We start from the raw sequence: 24646 nt of genomic DNA on the forward strand, positions 1-24646 counted from the left end.
TTATGCATTAGTTACTATTTATTCTTACGTTTTAATCTATATATTTATAATTTTTTTATAAAATGTGAAGATATTTTTTATAAAATATGAAAGTATTTTTTATAAAATGTGATATATGAAATGATAAATAGTGACGAAAAGAATTTTTCTTTAATTATGGAACAGGTATATTGATTTATCATTTATATTTTAAAGTTTTAAAAATTAAAGAGATTATTTAAAACTATTTATTGGATATTTCATTTCCCCGAATATCTCTGTTCCATTTCTCCTCTTTCTCTTCCTCTTCCCCTATATATAAGAGACACACACATACATACAATATACACGCGTAGAGAACACTTGGTTTCTCAGCAGGAATTCTTCTCCAACTCTCTCCCTCTCTTTTGATCCCATCAAAACCCTAATCCCTGTCTTCAAAATCCTCGAATTGTCTACGTTTTTGTTCCGGTTCTAGCTGATTATTCGTCGGAATGATAGCCGCAGGATCCAATTCTCGTGAATAGTACAGAAAACCCTACGTTTTTTTAACACTATACAGTCTTTGATTGTCCGGTGGATTCTCCTTTTCTTGGGGGGATTTGATCGGTTTCTCGAAGCGGGTTGGATTCGTGAAATGCTTTCAATTCCAAGATGAAGTTGAAGCGAAGGAGGGCACTAGAAGTGGTCAGCATATACACTAATAGAACAATTTTTGATTGCCTAAATTTATACCTCTATAATTTTTTTTTTTTTTTGCTTCATCTCTTTCGGTTATATATATGGATTTTCTGAGACGTTGCACTACAATGAGTGTTGTTATGGGCGTTTATGCAAAATGATTGCTTTGCCATGGTCTTCTTTTATGCTTGCTGTGGGCGTGACATAGATGGTTAAAGATTCCCGTTTTAGTGCTTCTATCGTTGTTTGTATTTATATCTGTATTATGTGTATGATGCTCTATTTGGTTACTCAAAAATCCAGAGAAAGAAGTTATGTTTTCTATAATAACATAGTGTGATTTTTTTTTTTTAAATTAGTAAAGAAGAAATTTGTTGATGAGAAAAGTAGGCATAGCCTCTTTTGGGTTTATTCTTTGGTGCCTTTGAATTGGAAATCTACAGTGTATTTAGCCGAAGGCTACTGCTTCAGTGAGATGTTTGTTCACATGGGAAAACAATGTTAAACAAGTGTTTCAAATGGTTGCCTTTCAATTTCATTCTACTGTTGATCTCATTAGAGTGCCGCTTTTTTTTTTTTTTTTCTTACGTCTGAATAAATAAGGTCCACGATTTCAAATTTTCCAATTTCAAATACGAAGTAAATCATACCAGGCAGCAATTTATATTCCATGATGGGCGAGTTGTTCATGCTTATCTGGAACTGTTTTACTAGAAATGTGGCCATTATTACCTCTCAGTAATTGATAGTAGACAAGCCTTGCAGGAAATTTGGTAGTGAGAGTTTTGTGCCTTTTAGTCTTTGGATTTGGAAAGCCTTTTAGGATATCTGGTAGTGTTAGTTTTGTGACTTTAAACTTTGATATCGTGGAACCATTATTAGAGGTAGGCAACTATTAGCACAGGGCTATGTACTTCACAGATTGCTTTTGTTCGATTAATTTTTTTTGGTTTCTAATTTTTTTTACATTTTTGACTCAGTGAGATATTGATATGCTGTCCAGTATGATGGTGATGGCTTAAAATTAACCATGGTTGCCTGATTATTTGTTTCAGCCTCCAAGAATTAGATCCTTCATTGATAGTGTTACCGCTGTTCCACTTGAGGATATTGAAGAACGCCTCAAAGGTTTCATTTGGGAGTTTGATAAGGTGCCTTTTTTCACTTTATATGTTAAATGCTGCGGTTGCTTCTGTGTGGTTTGATTTTATGTGTATTTTGGTGGTGCAGGGAGACTTCCATCATTGGGTGGATCTTTTTAATCATTTTGATTCATTTTTTGAGAAGCACATAAAATCAAGGAAGGATTTGCAGGTTGAGGATGATTTTCTGGACTCCGATCCTCCCTTCCCAAAGGATGCTGTTGTTCAAATTCTTCGTGTTATAAGAATAATTTTGGAGAATTGCACAAATAAGCACTTCTATAGTTCTTATGAGGTAAAGTTAGATTTCTGTTTCAGAAATATACTTGTAATATACTTTTTTTTTTTTTTATTATTATTACCGGGTGGAAGAATATGCGATACAAATTATTAGTATGCTCAACTATGATGATAAGGGAGGTAGTTCAAGTCGAGGGAGGACTAGAGAGAAGACAGAATCAATTGTATATTTTTAGTAGGCCATTCGGAGTTTACAAGTATTGAGGAGTGTGTTGGGGAATTTACAGTGGCTTGGTGTATGGGCAAAATCTGGTTTGGTGGGATAGGCATTGGTGCAATGGTGGTGGTTTGGGGCAGGCGTGTCTTTGGGCTTGGGCTAGGGCTAGGGCTTTGTTAGGTTCATTTTCCTAGATGGGTTTATCTTTTTTTTTGGGCACCCCAACTAGTTGTTTTCTATTGTATACATCTAGTGTAGTTGGCTACGCATATTGGCATTAATAAATTTTTACTTATAAAAAAAAACATATTCTTTGTTGGTAGTAACTGTTTTGATTAGGTTGTTTTGAGTTTTAATAATATCGAAGTTTTTGCTTAAAGATTTGTTCTCATTTTACCTTTGATAAATTTTTATGCTTTTGGCTTGTATGCAATTGCAGCAGCATCTTTGTTTACTGCTTGCTTCCACTGATCCGGATGTTGTTGAGGCATGCCTACAGACTTTGGCTGCTTTTTTGAAAAAAACAATTGGCAAGTACTCCATTAGAGATGCTTCTATGAGTTCAAAGTTATTTGCTCTTGCACAAGGTTGGGGAGGAAAGGAAGAGGGGCTTGGATTGATTGCAACTGCTGTACAGGATGGTTGTGACCCTATTGCCTCTGAGTTGGGTTGCACCATGCATTTTGAATTCTATGCTTCCAGTGAGTTTTCCTGCGAACTCCCTGCTGCAGAACATTCAATGCAGGGTTTACAAATCATTCATCTACCTGACATCAATAGTCGACTAGAGACTGATCTAGAGCTCTTAAGCAATTTAGTTGCAGAATACAAAGTACCCACCAGTTTAAGATTTTCTCTATTGACAAGATTGCGGTTTGCAAGGGCTTTTGGCTCTTTAGCTTCTCGGCAGCAGTATACCTGCATCCGTTTGTATGCCTTCATAGTTCTTGTTCAAGCAAGTGGTGATGCAGATGACCTAGTATCTTTCTTTAACACCGAGCCTGAGTTTGTCAATGAGTTAGTGTCGTTGTTAAGCTATGAAGATGCAGTTCCTGAGAAGATTCGAATTCTATGCCTGCTTTCTTTGGTTGCTCTTTGTCAAGATAGGTCTCGTCAACCTTCTGTGTTGACTGTTGTCACATCTGGTGGTCACCGTGGAATCCTATCCAGCCTAATGCAAAAGGCCATTGACTCCGTTATTAGTGATGCCTCAAAGTGGTCTGTAGTTTTTGCTGAGGCTCTGTTATCCCTTGTCACTGTTTTGGTTTCATCTTCTTCAGGTTGCTCAGCCATGCGCGAAGCAGGATTTATTCCTACTCTTCTACCCCTCCTTAAAGATAAAAATCCGCAACACTTGCATTTGGTAAGCACAGCTGTGCACATTCTAGAAGCTTTTATGGATTACAGCAATCCAGCTGCTGCATTGTTCAGAGACTTGGGTGGTTTGGATGATACCATCTCTCGTCTGAAGGTGGAAGTGTCACGCATAGAAAATGGTTCAAAGCAACCAGGTGAAAGTTCTGATTGTGGCGGGAGGAGTAAGCAAGTGGTTGCAGGTGCCTCCAATGAGCTAGATGATATGCAGCCTCTGTATTCTGAAGCATTAGTTTCGTATCACAGGCGATTGCTGACGAAAGCTTTACTGCGTGCTATATCCCTTGGAACTTATGCCCCTGGAAATACCACACGTATTTATAGCTCAGAGGAGAGTTTGCCTTGTTGCTTACGCATAATTTTTCAAAGGGCAAAAGATTTTGGTGGTGGGGTGTTTTCACTTGCAGCTACTGTCATGAGTGATTTGATTCACAAAGATCCCACTTGTTTTCCTGTCTTAGATGCAGCTGGTCTTCCTTCTGCCTTCTTGGATGCTATAATGGATGGTGTTCTATGCTCATCTGATGCCATAACATGCATACCTCAGTGTTTGGATGCTTTGTGCCTAAACAATAATGGCCTTCAGTCCGTTAAAGATCACAATGCTTTGAGGTGTTTTGTGAAAATATTTACTTCAAGAATGTATTTGCGTGCCCTCACTAGTGACACCTCTGTATCCTTGTCTAGTGGACTGGATGAACTAATGCGCCATGCTTCTTCATTGCGCGGGCCTGGAGTGGATATGTTGATCGAGATCTTGAATGCCATATTGAGAATTGGATCTGGGGCTGATGCTTCTCACTTGTCAACTGATCCTTCATGCTCTTCTACTCCTGTTCCCATGGAAACTGATGGTGAAGAGAGGAACTTGGTTCTTTCAGATGATAGGGAAGCATCCAAGATAGATAATTCAGACCAGACCACCGAGCCATCTGCTGATTCCTCAATAGTTAATATTGAGTCATTCCTGTCTGACTGTGTGAGCAATGTTGCTCGACTTCTGGAAACAATACTGCAGAATGCCGATACATGTCGAATATTTGTAGAGAAGAAGGGGATTGAAGCTGTTCTGCAGTTATTTACTTTGCCTTTAATGCCTCTGGCAGTGTCTGTTGGTCAGAATATCTCCGTTGCCTTTAAGAACTTCTCACCACAGCATTCAGCTTCTCTTGCTCGGGAAGTATGCTCATTTCTGAGGGAGCATCTGAAATCAACAAATGAATTTCTAGCTTCAGTTGGAGGGACTCAGCTTGCCGTAGTTGAATCTGCATTGCAAAATAAGGTTTTGAGATATCTTTGCAGTCTTGAAGGCATTCTGTCCCTATCTAATTTTTTGCTGAAGGGGACTACTAGTGTGGTCTCAGAGCTTGGCACTGCGGATGCTGATGTATTGAGAGATCTTGGGAGCGCATACAGGGAAATAATCTGGCAAATTTCTTTATGTAATGACTCCAAGGTGGATGAGAAGAAGAATGCTGATCAAGTACCTGAGAGTTCAGAGGCAGCTCCATGTAATGCTATTGGAAGAGAGAGTGATGATGATTTAAACATTCCAGTGGTGAGATACATGAACCCTGTTTCCCTCAGGAATGGTTCTCAATCTCTATGGGCTGGTGACAGGGATTTTCTATCAGTTGTTCGTTCTGGTGAAGGTTTGCACCGTCGTAGTCGACATGGGTTGACACGCATTCGGGGAAGAACAGGCAGGCATCTGGAGGCTTTGAACATTGATTCTGAAGTTCCGTCTAATGTACCGGAGACATCTTCCCAGGACTTGAAAAAGAAAAGTCCCGATGTTCTTGTTTTGGAAATTCTTAACAAGCTTGCTTCAACATTGCGCTCTTTCTTCACAGCTCTTGTCAAGGGATTCACATCACCAAACCGTCGTAGAGCTGACTCAGGGTCGTTAAGTTCAGCTTCAAAGGCTCTTGGAACTGGACTGGCTAAAGTTTTTTTTGAGGCTCTTAGTTTCTCTGGGAATTCTACTTCTGTGGGGCTTGACATGTCATTATCAGTGAAATGTCGATACCTTGGAAAGGTTGTGGACGACATGGCATCAATAACATTTGACAGCAGGCGACGTACTTGTTATACTGCAATGGTCAATAATTTTTATGTTCATGGTACCTTTAAGGAGCTACTGACAACATTTGAAGCTACAAGTCAGTTGTTGTGGACAATGCCACACTCTATCCCCACATCAGGTATTGAGAATGAAAAGGTGGGTGAAGTAAGTAAATTGTCTCATAGTGCATGGCTACTTGATACGTTACAGAGCTATTGCCGGGTGCTTGAGTATTTTGTTAATTCTTCTTTACTACTACCTCCAAACTCTGCATCCCAAGCACAGCTTCTTGTTCAGCCGGTTGCTGTTGGTCTTTCTATTGGGCTATTTCCGGTTCCAAGGGACCCTGAAGTATTTGTCCGTATGCTGCAATCTCAGGTTCTTGATGTTATACTTCCTATCTGGAACCACCCCAGGTTTCCTGGTTGCAGTCTGGGTTTCATTGCTTCCATTCTTTCACTTGTTACACATGTGTACTCTGGTGTGGGAGATGTGAAACGAAATCGCAGTGGCATTGCAGGGACTGCCAGCCAGAGATTCATGCCCCCACCTCCTGATGAAGCTACTATTGCCACAATTGTTGAGATGGGTTTTACAAGAGCAAGAGCAGAGGAAGCACTAAGACGAGTGGAAACAAATAGTGTTGAAATGGCCATGGAATGGCTGTTTAGTCATGCTGAGGATCCTGTACAGGAGGATGATGAACTAGCTCGAGCACTTGCACTGTCCCTGGGAAGTTCATCAGAAACGTCTAAAGTTGATAATGTTGACAAGTCAATAGACGTACTGAAGGAAAATGGGCACATGAAGGCACCCCCTGTTGATGATATTCTTGTGGCATCAGTGAAACTATTTCAGAGCAGTGATACATTGGCGTTTCCATTAACAGATTTGTTGGTTACGCTTTGCAATCGGAACAAAGGAGAAGATCGTCCAAGAGTGGCATCTTATCTTATTCAGCAGCTGAAGCTTTGCCCTTTGGATTTTTCAAAGGATACTGGTGCACTGAGCATGTTATCACATATTATAACATTACTTCTGTTTGAGGATGGAAATACACGAGGAATTGCTGCAGAGAGTGGTATTGTACCTGCCACAGTAGATATTTTGATTAATTTTAAGGCTAGAAATGAGTCAGGAAACGAGCTTCTGGTCCCAAGGTGTATTAGTGCTTTACTGCTTATCTTGGATAACATGCTGCAGTCCTGTCCCAAAATTTGTTCTGAAAGTATGGAAGGAACTCCAGCAGGGTCTCTGCTGGATTCGTCTGGAGATCTTGCTTCCTTTTCAGTTCCTACATCAGTTCAAGAGAAAAAACCAGCTTCAAATGCCCCTGTGAAAGACTCTGGTATGGCATTTGAAAAAATATTGGGGAAGGCGACTGGATATTTGACTGCTGAAGAGAGTCATAAGGTGCTGCTAGTTGTTTGTGACTTGATAAAACAGCATGTCCCAGCTGTGATCATGCAGGCTGTTCTACAATTATGTGCTCGGTTGACAAAAACACACTCACTAGCTTTGCAGTTCCTTGAAAATGGAGGTTTGGCTGCTCTTTTTAGTCTTCCAAGAAGTTGTTTTTTCCCTGGATATGACACTGTTGCATCTGCTATTGTGAGACATCTCCTTGAAGATCCTCAAACACTGCAAACAGCTATGGAATTAGAGATTCGACAAACTTTGACTGGAAACGGGCATGCTGGGCGTGTGTCTGTGCGGACTTTTTTGACATCAATGGCACCTGTTATCTCCAGGGATCCTGTGGTTTTCATGAAAGCCAGCGGTGCTGTTTGCCAGTTGGAGACATCTGGAGGTAGGACCTTTGTTGTGTTATCTAAGGAAAAAGAGAAGGAAAAGGACAAATCAAAGACATCTTTTGTTGAAGCTGGATTATCTTCAAATGAATGTGTCCGGATTTCTGAAAATAAAATTCATGATGGATCAGGAAAATGCTCTAAGGGCCACAAAAAGATCCCTGCCAATCTCACTCAAGTAATGGATCAACTTCTTGATATAGTCTTAAAATACCCTTCAGCAAAAAGCCATGAAGGTAATGTGAATAACTTATCTTCTATGGAGGTTGATGAACCTGCTACAAAGGTAAAGGGTAAATCGAAGGTTGATGAGACAATGAAATTAGAGTCCGATTCTGAAAGATCTGCAGGACTTGCTAAAGTGACTTTTGTCCTCAAGTTATTAAGTGACATTCTTCTGATGTATGTACATGCAGTTGGAGTTATACTTAAGCGGGATCTGGAATTGTGTCAACTCCGGGGATCTAATCCTCTGGATAGTCCTGGAAATGAGGGGGGAGTAATTCATCATATTTTACATCGGTTACTTCCACTTTCTATTGATAAATCTGCAGGACCTGATGAATGGAGAGGCAAGTTGTCTGAAAAAGCTTCATGGTTTATGGTTGTTCTGTGTGGTCGATCTGGTGAAGGTCGTAGGCGAGTAATTGGTGAACTTGTGAAATCCTTATTCTCATTTTCAAACTTAGAGAGCAATTCTACCAAGAGCATTTTATTGCCAGATAAGAAGGTCTGTGCTTTTGTTGATTTGGTGTATTCTATTTTGTCAAAAAACTCAACATCCAGTAACTTGCCTAGCAGTTCTGGATGTTCACCTGACATAGCAAAAAACATGATAGATGGAGGAATGGTTCAATGCTTGACTAGCATTCTTCAAGTGATTGATTTGGACCATCCTGATGCTCCTAAAATTGTGAATCTTATACTTAAGGCCTTGGAATGTTTAACGAGGGCTGCTAATGCTAGTGAACAAATTTTTAAATCTGATGGTACGAACAAGAAAAAACCCATGGGTTTAAGTGGAAGACCTGATGATCAGTCAACTGCACCATCAGCTGCTCATACTGTGGAGCATAATCAAAATACAAACAGACAAGAGGAAGCCAGAGTTGCAGAGGAGAATGAACAACAGAATCAAGGAGCTTCTCAAAATGAAGGTAACCGTGATGCAAATCCTAATGAGTCTGTAGAGCAAGATATGAGAATAGAAGTGGAGGATACAACGGTTACCAATCCACCTGTGGAGCTCGGGATGGATTTTATGCGTGAAGAGATGGAAGAGGGTGGTGTTTTGCACAACACTGACCAAATTGATATAAATTTTCGTGTTGAGAACAGAGCTGATGAAGATATGGGTGATGAGGACGATGACGTGGGTGATGATGATGAGGATGATGAGGTTGAGGATGAGGATGAGGATATAGCAGAAGATGGTGGGGGCATGATGTCTCTTGCTGATACGGATGTGGAAGACCATGATGATGCGGGCTTGGGAGATGACTATAATGATGAGATGATTGATGAAGAGGATGATGATTTTCATGAGAATCGCGTCATCGAGGTAAGATGGAGGGAAGCCCTTGATGGGTTAGATCATTTGCAGGTACTTGGGCAACCTGGATCTGCAGGTGGTCTAATGGATGTTGCAGCTGAACCTTTCGAAGGAGTTAATGTGGATGACCTTTTTGGTCTTCGGAGGCCTTTAGGATTTGAGCGCCGCCGTCAGACAGGTGGTAGGTCTTCCTTTGAGCGATCTGTTGCCGAAGTGAATGGTTTTCAGCATCCCCTTCTTTTAAGACCATCCCAGTCAGGGGACCTGGTTTCAATGTGGTCATCAGGTGGGAATTCGTCCAGAGATGTGGAAGCTGTGTCATCTGGGAGTTTTGACATAGCTCATTTCTACATGTTTGATGCTCCTGTTCTTCCATTTGATAATGTTCCAAGCAGTCTCTTTGGTGACCGTTTGGGTGGGGCAGCGCCCCCACCTTTGACTGATTATTCTGTAGGCATGGACTCCTTGCAGTTACCAGGACGAAGAGGCCCTGGTGATGGTCGGTGGACTGATGATGGCCAGCCACAAGCTGGTGCTCAAGCTGCTGCTATTGCACAGGCAGTAGAGGAACATTTCATTTCTCAATTGCGCAGTGTAGCTCCTCCCAACGGTACTGATGAAAGGCAGTCCCAAAATTCTGAAGTGCAGGAGAAGCAACCAGATGCCCCTCCATCCAATAATGATCCAGTAGCAGTGGAGGGTGCTAACACTAACAGTCAACAAAGCGAAGGGCAGCATCAAGAAAATGGTGATGAAACCACGCTTAACCCCGTGGTTGAGAGTGTAACCTGTGGAGAGCAAGTTAATCCAGAATCCATTCATGCAGTTGAATGTTTACAGGCACTTGAGCCTATGCTGATCCAACCATTTTCACTTAACACCACACCAAATGGGCATGACAACATGGAAATTGGGGAAGGAAATGGCAGTGCTGATGAGCAGGTAGGGACAATGCCAGAGTTTGTCAACTCATCAACCGACTTTCATGATGATTCACAATGTGATGGGGGTTCTGAAGCTCCTGCGAGTCTCCATAATGTGCTACTTCAGGCCACTGATTGTGATGGATCTTCAAGAACTGATGAACAGGCCAGTAATCATGGTTTGGCAGTTTCTAGTTTGCCAATGCCTAATTCTGAAGATTTTCATGCATCTCCCGTCCTCGCAAGTATCGATGTCGATATGAATAATATTGATGCTGGAGGAAATCAATCTGAGCAACCTGTGCTTGATGTTACAGATGAGCCTTCGTCAAGACAAAATACCCTGGTTGCTCTTGACTCTAGTCTGGCTGAGCAGACTAGTATGAATAGTGAGGTGCCTGGTGCTAATGCTATTGATCCCACCTTCTTGGACGCACTTCCTGAAGATCTGCGGGCAGAAGTACTAGCTTCCCAGCAAGCTCAGCCTATTCAGCCTCCGACTTATGCACCGCCTTCTGCCGAAGATATTGATCCTGAGTTTTTAGCTGCTCTTCCTCCTGATATTCAAGCAGAAGTTTTGGCCCAGCAAAGAGCTCAGAGGGTGTCACAGCAGGCTGAAGGACAACCAGTTGACATGGATAATGCTTCAATCATTGCCACTTTTCCTGCTGATTTGCGTGAAGAGGTTTGCATCTTCAACTTTACTTCTTGTTACATATTGAGTAACAATAACTGTTTGTATTTCTTATTCATTTGTTACAATCCTTTGTTTTTTGCTTCTGTTTCAGGTACTTCTGACTTCATCAGAAGCAGTTCTGTCTGCTTTGCCCTCTCCATTACTCGTTGAAGCCCAAATGTTGAGGGACCGAGTTATGAGTCATTATCAAGCTCGCAGCCTTTTTGGAAGCAGCCACAGGCTAAATAATCGGAGGAATGGGTTGGGTTTTGACAGACAGACTGTGATGGACAGGGGTGTTGGAATTACACTAGGCCGGAGGACTGCTTCCACCATTGCAGATGGATTGAAGGTGAAGGAAATTGAAGGTGAGCCACTTCTGGATGTAAATGCATTGAAAGCTCTTGTCCGACTCCTACGATTAGCTCAGGTAATACCATGTTCTATCTGAGCTCTTTAGTTGGAAAATGATTTGTGTTTTTTCTTTACTAGATTACCTGCAAAAGTCTGTATGTAATAGACAAAGTCTGATAGGTGAAAATAAATATTAGGTCATATATATGAAGGAATCGTAGTCAGCATCTCTTTGAAGGTAGTTTCAAATAATGAACAAAATATTATGTTGATCTGTTGAAGGAATTACGATTTTTTCTGTGATAAAGTTATAATCTGAACTGATCTGGACTTCATGAATAAACTCTTGTCATGGACAACTGCAAGGCAAGATTTCATAGGGAAAGAGGGCAAAATTGCTCTAGAATTTAGAATGTATACATTCCCAAGAATCAAATAGAGTATATTTGGATATCTGGAAAAACATTCTGACTAATTATGGTTTTTGAACTTGCTTGGCAATGAGATAATTTGTGTGACCTTTGTATTGTATTCTGATGACTGTTTAATTGTTTTATCTCATGTGTCTAGCCCCTTGGCAAAGGTCTCTTGCAGAGACTCTTGTTAAACCTTTGTGCACATAGTGTTACAAGAGCAATACTAGTTCGTCTTTTGCTTGATATGATCAAGCCTGAGGCTGAAGGCTCAGTCAGTGGATTGGCAACAATAAACTCCCAGAGGCTATATGGCTGTCAGTCAAATGTTGTGTATGGTCGATCCCAGTTGTTGGATGGTAAGACTTTCATCTGATATTACTATAACTATATGCTTAATTTTGTGTTTGTATATCGATTTTTTATTTCCTTATTTATTTATTGTTTGACAAGTGCATATCGATTTTTTTATTGTTAATGCTACCATAAATTTGCTCCTTTACAGGTCTTCCTCCACTGGTCTTGCGTCGAACTTTTGAGATTTTCACATACTTGGCTACTAATCATTCTGCTGTTGCCAATATGTTATTCTACTTTGATCCTTCACTTGTTCCAGAGCATCTGAGTCCAATATGTACAGAAGCCAAGAAGGATAAAGGCAAGGAGAAAATTGTGGAAGGACTTTCATCAATGCCTTTGTGGAGCTCTCTGGATGGGGATACTCCGTTGATACTGTTCTTGAAGCTTTTGAATCGACCACTTTTTCTGCGCAGCACTGCTCACCTCGAGCAGGTATATCTGATATCTGGATCTGATATCTGGATCAAGTGATTTCAAAATAGTTTTGGGCCACAATCTTGCGCTTTCTAATTATATATTATATACATTATCTTGATCCATGCTTTTTTATGATTAAATGTAATAACCGAGGGTCCATCTTGATTTAAAGTTTACATTTTGTTTTGTTTATTTTTATTTTTCTAAATGCTTCAGGTCATGGGCCTTCTTCAAACAGTTGTTTACACTGCAGCATCAAAATTAGAGTACCAGCCGCAATCTGAAGCGGCAACAGCAAATCCCCAAGATTTGCCAGGCAATGAAGCTTCTGTTGATGCCCAAAAAGATCCTCCTTTATCAGAACCAGAGTCTAAGCAAGAGGATAAACATGCTGGTGCCGAGTCAACGGCTTCAGATGGAAAGAGGAGCATTGATATGTATAATATTTTTTTGCGATTGCCCCAATCAGAACTCCGAAATCTGTGCAATCTTCTTGGTCGTGAGGGGTACTATTAATGCTCTTACTTTTATTACTGAATAGTTTAGATGTTCTGTTACTATACTACTACTATCTTGTAGCATGTATAACCCTCTTTAAATACGGTCATGCAAATAAAAATATGGTCAAGTATGCAAAAGAACGGAACAACCCAAGCACATCCTAGAATCTATGCAGATGGACCAAGGCTTATACTTGCTCTAGGGCTTTTATTACTGAGATGGTTCCAACTATTTGGACCTACCATTTATTGCATATCAATCTTATTTATGTCCTTTCTGCGGTGTTCTCTCCTTTTTTAACTGCCTTTCATATTTTGATTCAGATGAGTGAGTATCTAAGCTGTCCATTTCTTGTTAGGCTTTCAGATAAAGTGTATGTGCTTGCTGGTGAGGTGTTGAAGAAGTTGGCCTCAGTTGTTGCACCGCATCGAAAGTTATTTACTTCAGAGCTTTCTGAATCAGCCCATGGATTGAGCAGTTCTGCCGTCAATGAGCTTGTCACTCTGCGGAAAACACACATGCTGGGTTTGAGTGCTGGTTCCATGGCTGGTGCAGCAATCCTACGTGTGCTACAAGCACTCAGCTTACTCACTTCATCTAGCGTTAATGAGAGTACAGGATTTGAGAATGAAGGAGAGCAGGAGGAGCAGGCTATTATGAAAAGGCTGAATGTTGCACTTGAGCCCTTGTGGCAAGAGTTGAGTGATTGCATAAGTGTGACTGAGACACAGTTGGGTCAAAGCTCCTTCTCTCAGACTATGTCAAATATAAATGTTGGGGAGCATGTCCAAGGCACGACTTCTTCATCTCCCCTTCCTCCTGGAACCCAGAGACTGTTGCCCTTCATTGAGGCATTCTTTGTTTTGTGCGAAAAACTACAAGCAAACCAGTCCATCACACATCAAGATCATGCCAATACAACTGCAAGGGAAGTCAACGAATCTGCCAGGAGTTCTGCCTTTTTAATCACAAAGTGCGGTGTGGATTCTCAGAAGAAGTTTGATGGTGGAGTTACATTTACAAGGTTTGCTGAGAAGCATCGCCGGCTATTGAATGCTTTTATTCGACAGAACCCAGGTTTATTAGAGAAATCTCTTTCTATGCTGCTGAAGGCACCAAGGCTAATCGATTTTGACAATAAGCGAGCTTATTTCCGTTCAAAAATCCGGCAGCAGCCTGAACAACACCTTTCTGGCCCATTGAGGATAAGTGTTCGGAGGGCTTATGTTTTGGAGGACTCATACAATCAGTTGCGGATGCGTCCCAAACTGGACCTAAAGGGACGATTGAATGTGCAGTTTCAGGGTGAAGAGGGTATTGATGCTGGAGGTCTGACTAGAGAATGGTATCAATTACTGTCAAGGGTTATATTTGACAAGGGGGCATTGCTTTTCACTACTGTGGGAAACAATGCAACGTTCCAGCCAAACCCCAATTCTGTCTACCAGACAGAACATCTTTCTTACTTCAAGTTTGTGGGCCGAGTGGTAATGTGTTTGAGACACCTGTTCTGAGGCTGGTTTTATGTTTTAAATTTTCATAAATGTTTTGCAATGTAGTCTTGGAAGGTTTTTTTGTTTACATTTTTCTTTCAACATTTGTGCAGGTTGCAAAGGCACTGTTTGACGGGCAACTTTTGGATGTTTATTTTACTCGATCATTCTATAAGCACATTCTTGATGCCAAGGTGACTTACCATGATATAGAGGCAGTTGATCCTGATTACTACAAGAATTTGAAGTGGATGTTAGAGGTCAGTGTGTTCATATACTGACAATTCAGTGTGTTTTCCTCGTTATTGTTGTTATTTTGAACCCTTGTGGTTCTGCTGATGTTTTGCTATGGCTTGTTCTGCATGAAATGTTGATTTTTGTATTAATTCCTTCATTTTACATGTTTCAGAATGATGTGAATGACATTCTTGACCTGACATTTAGCATGGATGCGGATGAGGAAAAGCATATCCTATATGGGAAAAATGAGGTATGTAAATTAAGTTATTATCTCTAGCTTAAATTGTAAGGAATTTGACTATTCTTGAAGCTTCTTTGCTGTTGTAGAAATCTTCAGAGCTTTCAATCTAATTTTCTTAAGACATCAAAGTTCGTATCAAGTTATCTAATATGAAGATATTTTGTGGTTTTGTTTGTTTGTTCTTTTGAAAAGGTTACTGATTACGAGCTTAAACCTGGAGGAAGAAACATAAGGGTTACAGAAGAGACAAAGCACGAGTATGTTGACCTTGTTGCTGGACATATCTTGACAAATGCCATCCGTCCTCAAATTAATTCCTTTTTAGATGGCTTCAATGAATTGGTACCTCGAGAACTTATTTCTATTTTTAATGATAAGGAGCTCGAGCTACTTATAAGTGGACTTCCAGAGATTGATTGTGAGTTGGTTTTCCTATGCAATTAATTATTCAATAGTTACAGTGTGTTTCTTCTTTACTCAAAAGTATCTGGTCGGTGTCATTGCTTTTGCAGTGGATGATTTGAAGGCCAACACAGAGTACACTGGCTATACAGCAGCATCTATTGTTATTCAATGGTTTTGGGAGGTTGTTCAGGCTTTTAACAAGGAAGACATGGCAAGACTGCTGCAATTCGTCACTGGAACATCGAAGGTAATTCGGTGCACTATAGATGAGATGGTAGTTTGAAGTGCAACGTGTGGATTTGTTTTTAGTACTTGTGAATTGTTCGTTTGACTTTAAGCAACTGTATATTTACCATTATTCAGGTCCCTTTGGAGGGTTTTAAGGCTTTACAAGGCATCTCTGGCCCTCAAAGGTTTCAGATTCACAAGGCATATGGAGCTCCCGATCGGCTGCCCTCAGCTCATACATGGTCTGTGAAAAGATATATATACCATCTTTTGTAGCCAGTTCAGTGCTTGGAGTCGCAGTATATGCATTTAAGGCTTGCTCTAACTAATTCATTTTTCCCCATTTTGTGCTGCAGCTTTAATCAACTTGATCTTCCCGAGTATACCTCCAAGGAACAGCTTCAAGAACGCCTGCTACTTGCTATCCATGAAGCCAATGAAGGGTTTGGCTTTGGCTGACCTGTGTTGGTACGATGGACCCGGCAGCGCTAGCAATCTGCATTCAAAGTTCCCATGTACATGTCAGTTGGACTTTTTTCCCCCAAGTTTATTTTAAAAAATTCGTATTGATCATCTCCTGCACTGCTCCTTACTATTTATTTGATCTTTTTGCCATGACCATGGTGCGTTTGGTTGTAAGACTCGGCTGAGCTCAGTCTAATTTTAAGCCGAATCTAACATCCAAACACCCAACTCTCAAATTACTAAACTCATCTCAACTCAAAACCTTCTTACACGTGGGACCCACAACATTTTTTAACTTAACACATCTTTATACGTAGGACCCACAACCTTTTTCAACTTCTCATAAAAAATTATTAAACTTATCTTAACCTGAACTCAGCTCAACATCCAAATGCAGCACACACAAGATTCTTACAGGTCCCTCAGCCCTTTGGACATTGGACATTGAGGCCTTAAAGAAATTTTTATTTGAATATGTTTTGGGCTTGATTGAATCTAGAAAACAATGAGTTGGGAATGGATAGTTATCAGAGGGAAAGGAGGTTTGTTATCAAGTTCTGTATAACACCCAAGTGGATCAAAATGTTGGGTGTAGTTACGTGGGTCTCTTGTACGTCACTGGTCCATATTGTGTGTTGACGGCATGGCATCTCCTCTGTTTTGCAGATAAAAGCGACTGGTCTAGCTTGACAAGAACAATAAAAGTTCTGGAGATTAAAAGACTTCAACCAAACAAATCAAAATTCAGCGGATGAAAATTGTATGCTTTAGAGGAATCGGGAGCTGTTGAGTTACAATTGGCTAGAAAACGTTATGTTTTTTGGATTCTTGCCATGTCAATTGTCATTGGTCAACTAGAGTAGAGAAGTGTGCAAAATATTAATGCGCACATATTTCATTGTTCATATTTTTGTTCTTAACATTATTTAGCATTTGAGCTTTATTATCCTTTGCTGCCTTATAAGTTAGTTTCTGTAACTACATTGTAGTTGGTAGGTTGGGAATGTACATCTAAATGGCGTCAATTGTAGACACATTTTCTTGACTTGAGTGGTTAATTAGATTTAAAAAAAAAAATTAAATTCCTTTGAAAACTATGCAGTGTAGTGGTCCAAGGGCCAACTTGGAAGAAATTGTAGACTCAAACATCTCGAGTTTGATTATTCATTAGGAATTATCCTGAATTAAATCCACTAGTTGGACGAGTTTTGTTATAGATTAATCATTATTCACTGCTTTACACCTCACACTTAGATATGGATTTTGTGTCTTTTTTTTCCCCCTTAATGTTGAAACGCTTGTTTTGAGGAGAAGAAAGAGGTCATTTCGAATTTGCTATACACTACATCCAGTTCCGCATTCTGAACCACGCTCATTTTTTTTCCTTAATGCACCACCACGTTCCTGCAATGCCACTGCGTTCAAGAGAAGCCAATGAGTCTCCACCGTAGCTCAACCAACCTCAGTCCCCCTTGACTTTGACCCCATGGCTTCTCCTCAACTCGCTGTCGTACGAAACGATGGCCCGCATGAAGACCCAGTCGCTGCACCAAGCAAATGCCGAGAGATTTCTGCTACCCCCAACCCACGGAAGCAACCACCTTGAGCCATCATGGCATGTCCACGTGGCCCTGTTCTTTCTCGACAAAACAAAGCAAAATCGAGAAGACTGCAAACTCTGTTGATCACCACCATATGACGGAAATAATTGTGTTAGCCATAGAAACTACCGATTGTCACCTCCCCGGCAGCCTCATGTTGCACCAAATTTGCCATGCCTCCATTTCGGCTAGCCACAAGCTTTGTCATCCTCTCTCGGCAACACATCGTGCTTCCTCTCAAAGTAGTTTCCCTCGTTACTCTCGGTTCGATCATTGAAAACGACAGTCGCGTGGCGTTACTGAGATGGAGGGGTTAGAGATGAAGGGGAGGGTTTCGTGCTTCCTTCGGGTAGGACTGAGATGGAGGGGTTGAGGCAAGAGCCGATTCACTTGTTAGTGATCCTGATTTGCCATATATGGTGTCGGGCGTGGGGTTGTGAATAGTAGCTAATGAGTAGATTAAATCTTGTTAATGTTGTTATTATTATTATTATTATTATTATTCTAATTTTCAAGACCAAATTATTTGCGAAATCTCATTTCTGAAATATTCCAAGGCCATAGACACTGAATCCATCATTCGTTTTACATGGAAGTAATCGTAGCCTCTCTCTCTCTCTCTCCCCGATATTTCTAATGTCAGAAGGGAATTTTCTTGCTGGACTTTATGAATCAAATCTAGAGTGTGACTGAAGCTTAAATTCATTCCTCAAAGTTTTTGTTATTTAAGAGTCTAGAATTTAAATCGCAGATGCAGGAATGAATCCTAGGTTTCTCTACGCAATGTTTGTATCAAGAGAAATTATTTACATTAGCCGTTGTAGCCGCAGCACACCGTATTGAGGAAGAAAAAAAAAACACCATGTAAGGCGTGCGGAGAGTGCGGCTTATGTATAGCCGTGCTCTTGTATCAATTGTATGACTTTTTCATTTTCGTCATTAGTTTTTACCATTATTGTATTTAATTTTTTTTAATAATTAACAGAATGACTGTTATTGTATTATTATTTTTTTATTTTTTAAAAATATTTAAATATGTTTAAAAATCATTCTTTTATTAAGATTGATACTAGTATACTTCTTTTTTATTTTCGTTCTTACATTTAATTTTTAATTTTTTATATGATTAAAGAAGTGATTATTAATGTATTGATATATTTTTTTTAATTTTTTAAGAGTATTTAAATATATTTAACAAATATTTAATAAAAAAATTGTAAAAAAAAATACAATCGACACTAGGGCGCACAGAGTGGGCAGAGGCGGCAGAGTGGCACCACTTTTGCTAATGTCTTCGCGTTGGAGTTCTTCATGAGCCAAAATCTCTCTAATTTCCCGCAAACTATCAAAATTTAGACGTTTTTCTTACATGGGTTTCTCTAGTTTTACCAGAGAAAGGTGTATACGCTCTTCTCGCGGCCAAAATAAAGCTCTTCAGAGCACAGAATCCTGCGGTAACTCTCTCTCTCTCTAGTACACGTATATAGGTGCCTTTCGCATATTAAAGCTTTCGTATTGGGGAACAGCAGGTTCAGAAATGGAGAAGAGCATTTATGCAATTCTTACCGTAGACCGTTGGGAGTCATTGAATCACATGGAATATAGGTTGGCTTCACTTAGACCAGTGCATGGGCAGCTGGCCTTGAAATTCCTCAACTGGGTTACCAAACAACCTGGTTTGGAACCCAAACATCTTACCCATATACTATGCGTCACAACCCACGTACTTGTTAGAGCTAGAATGTATGGCGCTGCCAAATCAATTTTGAGGCACTTAACCCAAACGGGTATTGGGCCAAATTCGGTTTTTGGTGCTTTCATGAACACATACCCTCTTTGCAAGGCAAGTCCTGCTGTTTTTGATCTTCTAATTAGGGTTTATGTTGGAGAAGGGATGGTTGGCGATGCTGTAGAGACTTTCAATTTGATGGGCTTTCGGGGATTTCAGCCGTCAGTGTTTACTTGTAATATGATTCTTGCCTCAATGGTGAAAGATCGGAGAGTTGGCTCAGCGTGGTCTCTTTTCAAGGAAATGCTTGGAAGGGAGGTTTGTCCCAATGTTGCTACTTTTAACATATTGATAAATGCATTATGTGTAGAAGGGAAGCTTAAAAAAGCAGGTTATCTGCTTACAAAGATGGAAGAGAGTGGTTGCTTTCCAACTATAGTTACTTATAATACATTGCTCAATTGGTATTGTAAGAAGGGGATATACAAAGCTGCATTTGAACTGATTGATCATATGGGATCTAAGGGCATCAAAGCTGATGTTTGTACATATAATATGTTTATTGATGATTTGTGCAGAAACAACAGAAGTGCAAAAGGTTATTTGCTGCTAAGAAAGATGAGGAAAAGGATGGTATATCCAAATGAAGTGACTTACAATACTCTGATTAATGGGTTTGTTAAGGAGGGAAAGATTGGAGTTGCTACACGGCTTTTGGATGAGATGTCATTGCTTGATCTTTCACCGAATTGCATTACTTACAATACTTTGGTCGATGGGCACTGTAGCAAGGGTAATTTTGAAGAAGCATTTAGACTTTTGGATTTGATGGAAGCTGGGGGTTTGCAACCTAATGATGTCAGTTATGGGACACTATTAAATGGGCTGTGCAAGCAGGCAAAGTTTCACTTAGCAAGAAGTGTTCTAGAGAGAATAAGGACAAAGGGGTTAAAAGTGGGTTGTATTGCATACACAGCAGTGATTGATGGGTTATGCAAAAATGGGTTGCTTGATGAAGCTGTCCGGTTGTTCTATGAGATGTTCACAGATTGTGTCAATCCTGATGTTATCACATTTTCAGTGCTTATAAACGGATTTTGCACAGTGGGGAAGTTAAGAAGCGCAAAGGAGATAATATGTAAAATGTATAAAGCCGGACTAGTACCAAACAGTATCATATACTCTACATTAGTTTATAATTTCTGCAAGATGGGAAATATTACAGAGGCTTTGAAAATCTATACAGCTATGAATCGCAATGGCCATGACGTAGACCATTTCACATGTAACATGTTGGTTGCTTCTTTATGTGGAGCTGGAAAACTTGTAGAGGCAGAAAATTTCATGCATCACATGAGCAGGGTTGGCCTTGGTCCTAACTCCGTCACTTTTGATTGCATTATAGATGGCTACGGAAGTTTGGGTGATGGGTTAAAAGCATTTTCTATGTTTGACGAAATGATTAAAGTAGGTCATCACCCAAGTCCATTCACATATGGGAGTTTATTGAAAGGACTATGCAAGGGTGGAAATCTTGGGGAGGCAAAGAATTTTTTGAATAAACTCCACTTTATTCCCTCTGCTGTAGATACTGTTCTCTACAATACAATACTTGCTGAGATATGTAAACTGGGGAATTTGCAGGAGGCAGTTGTCCTGCTTGATGATATGGTCCAGAATAGTGTGATGCCTGACAGTTATACGTACACCATTCTTCTTTCTGGGCTATGCAGGAAAGGCAAATTGGTTGCTGCTATCCTGTTGTTGGAGAAAGTGATGGAAAAAGGAACTTTATGTCCAAATCTGGCGTTATATACTTGTTTGGTTGATGGCCTTTTCAAGGGCGGCCAATCAAAGGCAGCTTTGTATCTTTATGAAGAGATGGAGAACAAAGGCCTGAACCCTGATACAATTGCACTTAATGCAGTTTTAGATGGATACTCAAGGATGGGAAAACTGGTTCAGGCAAATGACGTCTTTTCTAATATGATAAGCAGAAGTTTGTGTCCTAATTTGGCTACATATAATATTCTCTTGCATGGATATTCAAAGAAACAGATTTTAATAGCATGTTCTAGATTGTATGGTCTTATGATCAGGACAGGTTTTCTACCTGACAAATTAACATGCCATTCTCTTATTCTTGGGCTTAGCGAGTCTGGTATGTTGGACATTGGTATCAAAATGTTGAAAAAGATGACAATGGAAGGTGTTAGAGCTGATCAGTGTACTTTTAACATGCTTATTACCAAGTGTTGTGAAACCGGTGATATGCAGAAAGCCTTTGATCTGGTTAATATAATGAACTATTTGGGAGTTCTTTCTGATGTAGATACTCAAAATGCCATCTTAAATGGACTGGTTAGAGCTTCATCTTTCCATGAATCCCATATTTTTCTGCATGACATGTTGGAAAAGGGTTTTACTCCTAATTGTGTGCAATATATCACACTAATTAATGGTATGTGTAGAGTGGGAGATGTACAAGGAGCATTAAAGCTAAAAGATGAGATGGAAGCACTAGGTATCTGTTCACGCGATGTTGCTGAGAGTGCTATGGTTAGAGGGCTTGCACGATGTGGGAAAATTGAGGAAGCCATGCTGCTTTTTAATTTCATGCTTCGGAGGCAACTCGTTCCAACTACTGCAACTTTTACATCTTTGATGCACGTGTTCTGCAAGGTTGCTAAGCTCACAGAGGCTCTAAAGTTGAGGGGCATCATGGAACATTGTGGTATGAAGCTTGATGTTGCTGCCTATAATGTACTCGTTTCAGGCCACTGCACTAATGGTGATGTGGTGGCTGCATTTGAACTTTATGAAGAGATGAAACAAAGAGGACTCTGGCCCAACACCACCACCTATACTGTTCTCATTGATGCCATTTCAGCTGAAAATAATAATACTGTTAAGGGTGAAATACTTTTGAAGGACTTGCAGGAAAGAGGTTGGATTTCTTGCGTTTGGGGTGGAAGCACCCAACAATTAAATGAGGGATTGAAAATCGCCAAGGAGAAAATAAGTCTGTTAATGAAAAACAAAAGGAAGCGAAAGGAGGCCAAAAGCAAATAGGAAAAAGATGTAATTTGATTTGGAAAACGTCATAAACCTTTCTTCTGGAGGACTGGTGGATGACGCTGACATTGGACTTACGTTGCAATGGCAGTTGTGGTACCCATGATTCTGGTACCTTGAACTGCTTCAACCCCTATCTTCTGGTTCGTATATTTATAATCCTTCTGTTCCGTTTCTTTTTAAGTTGTTTCTCATTTTCTTACTTAGCTAATTATCCTTTTCAGGTGACGTGTGCCATGCTTCATGCTTGATTGTCGTGGGAGATACCCAGACATGATATAACTAAACTTACTTTCAAAGGATATTTAGAAACAAAAAATCATCTTTACCTTTTTCAGATGTTATGTGAAGCAATGTGGGCATGACTTCATTTCTATAATTTATGCATGCTTTCTCATCTAAAGGTTGTCTGCTCTGTTCCCAAATTCTGAGAATTTTTTTATATCTTAGTTTAGATTAGTTTCTCACTAGTACTGCCAAAAACAGAACTAGAAGATGGAACCTAGCAACAGAGATTGTCAAGCAACAAGGGCACATCACTTCACATGCTACTGATGCGAGTTCATTTGGGGTGGGGATTCTTATTGAGCACTGTGCACTGTCTTGTGGTCCACTGATTGGAATGTTAGGAATAAAAAATCAGTGGCACATAGTAGCCGATCAATAAGTAATTCTCAGACTGAAAATGCATATTTTTGTTACTGAAAAAACGTAATTATTGTCAATTGACCTTTTTTCCCTGGTAACTGATTTTTAAATCTTTTTTCCCAGGTCTCGGTTTCTGGAAGATGGGGATTACTTACAATAGAACAGATAGCAGCCCAAGAGAGGTGGACGAAGCAACATGATGGCGAAAGAAGCTGGCCTTAGAGGGAACCAGAATAGTGGTGTGTCTGAAATTTATTTATTTATCTGGCTGATGTATTGTGTCTCAATCTCGCTTCAATCTGCACCCTATAATAATGGAGGCAGGAACTTGACTGTCGGATAATGTCTGAGAGGTACCGTTTTACAGAATACAATGCACTGCTGCTACGTGGCAGACAGTATCTAACAATTTATTCAGGGACGGACTTGCCATGGGGTGTCTAAACCATGGTTATAGCTCTATCCTAATCTTCCCATGTTTCCTGCCTTGTACTGATGTCTAGATCCTAAATTTTCTTTGAACACCCACAGATTGGGTTTGCCAATGGAGTTGTAGGAATTTCAAAGTCTTACTCGTGATTGTGCTTGGAGCTAATAACTTGTTCTCGTAAGTCGTGCAGTTTGGATGGGAGTTTTGCCTTCTTCATGTTAAGTCCTGCAGTTACCACTGCTGGGAAAATCTATAGCAACGTTGAGGCCGCCCAGACTCACTGCAGAACCGTAGTAACTTGGGAACAACGTTAGTTCCACATGAAGAAACCATGTTCCTTTCTTTTTGTCCAGTGTAAACTCAGTATGGATGTCAAAGGCAGAAATTGTAGATAGAAAGCCACATATGTTTTTCGAAGTCTTAGAAATTCTAACTTCAAATCGATGACAGCACCCATCATTTCTGTTTTTCGGGGACCTTTCTAACCGACAAGAGGGTCCAAGCTAAACCCACCATCAATCTCCAAAGCATGGGTGTTCTCACACTAATTGACAATCACGATGACGCGGCTAATATCGATCATGGTAGGCATATTTACTTCAGAACAGTCTATTAGAGGGAGAAGAGTTTGTCCATCTCATGTGGTGAACACTCAAATGGAGAGACAGAAGCTCAAAATATATTTTGAGCATAGACAACCAATGCCGGCCATCGAAAGCAACGTGCAGTTCAAGTCATCAGAGTTTTGAGCAACATAAGACCGTTCATGGTTTTACTTTTAATGCGCAACAACCGAACTATGTCTATCTCTGTATATGTATGTGGTAAAGATGGCGTATAGTCTAGTTTGAATTAAAACATGAACTTAACTGGGATGAGATGTTTTGGAGTGAGAAAAGAGTGAAACATGAACCCAAGTTCATTTGCTACTTGAGTTTTGCTACTCATCATTTACACACATCACACACCATACATTTTTTTTTTTTTTTTTTTAAATTTTCTTGAATTTTATTTTTTGGTTTGATTCTTCTTAACTTATTTAATTATTCTATTCATCATCTATATACCACACATTTAGTAAGGAGCAATGCTACACAACCTCTCCAACCTTCACACACTATATTTTTTTAAATTTTTTAATATTTTTCTTTTAGTTTATTCTTTTTAAACTAATTTAATTCTTCTATTCATTATTTATATATTAAATATTTGATAAAAAAATAATAAAAAATAAAAAAAATATGGTATGTAATGTGTGAGAATGATGAATAAAATTTTCCTTGCTACTTATGGTCTCGTTTGAAGTCTAAAAACAGCCATCAATCAAGTCAATTAGCACTTTAATTTGACCCCTTTTTCCATTTTTGGGGGGTTTTGGTCTATTTA

The 24646-nt window shown here is 39.9% G+C and overlaps 2 protein-coding genes across 5 annotated transcripts; both read left to right on the top strand.

Moving 5' to 3' along the window:
- Positions 1 to 307: 307 nt before the first annotated feature.
- On the top strand, positions 308 to 16725 carry LOC121234491 (E3 ubiquitin-protein ligase UPL1-like). 3 transcript variants are annotated; one of them, XR_005934413.1, is made up of 16 exons: positions 308 to 666; positions 1716 to 1811; positions 1891 to 2097; positions 2699 to 10669; positions 10773 to 11090; positions 11585 to 11786; positions 11933 to 12219; positions 12421 to 12710; positions 13064 to 14192; positions 14312 to 14458; positions 14608 to 14688; positions 14872 to 15097; positions 15192 to 15331; positions 15448 to 15554; positions 15669 to 15827; positions 16444 to 16725. XR_005934413.1 is itself a non-coding variant. In XM_041130434.1 (15 exons), the coding sequence occupies exons 1-15, from the start codon at positions 634 to 636 to the stop codon at positions 15769 to 15771; spliced, it is 11337 nt and encodes a 3778-aa protein (XP_040986368.1). In that variant the 5' UTR covers positions 308 to 633; the 3' UTR covers positions 15772 to 15833. The 3 variants fall into 3 exon arrangements, 2 of the variants coding, with proteins under 2 accessions (XP_040986368.1, XP_040986369.1); XM_041130434.1 differs by lacking the exon at positions 16444 to 16725 and having other exon boundaries at positions 15669 to 15833; XM_041130435.1 differs by lacking the exon at positions 16444 to 16725 and having other exon boundaries at positions 2702 to 10669; positions 15669 to 15833.
- A 1940-nt stretch (positions 16726 to 18665) lies between these two features.
- LOC121234492 (pentatricopeptide repeat-containing protein At5g55840) lies at positions 18666 to 23292 on the top strand. Of its 2 annotated transcripts, none has more exons than XM_041130436.1 (5): positions 18666 to 18832; positions 18908 to 22325; positions 22407 to 22586; positions 22669 to 22849; positions 22954 to 23292. In XM_041130436.1, exons 1-2 carry the CDS (start codon positions 18748 to 18750, stop codon positions 22177 to 22179), a joined length of 3357 nt encoding a protein of 1118 aa, XP_040986370.1. In that variant the 5' UTR covers positions 18666 to 18747; the 3' UTR covers positions 22180 to 22325; positions 22407 to 22586; positions 22669 to 22849; positions 22954 to 23292. The 2 variants fall into 2 exon arrangements, with proteins under 2 accessions (XP_040986370.1, XP_040986371.1); XM_041130437.1 differs by having other exon boundaries at positions 22669 to 22753.
- The last annotated feature ends 1354 nt before the right edge of the window (positions 23293 to 24646 follow it).

Source organism: Juglans microcarpa x Juglans regia, chromosome 6D (genome assembly GCF_004785595.1).
Source record: "Juglans microcarpa x Juglans regia isolate MS1-56 chromosome 6D, Jm3101_v1.0, whole genome shotgun sequence".
Classification (NCBI taxonomy): domain Eukaryota; kingdom Viridiplantae; phylum Streptophyta; class Magnoliopsida; order Fagales; family Juglandaceae; genus Juglans; species Juglans microcarpa x Juglans regia.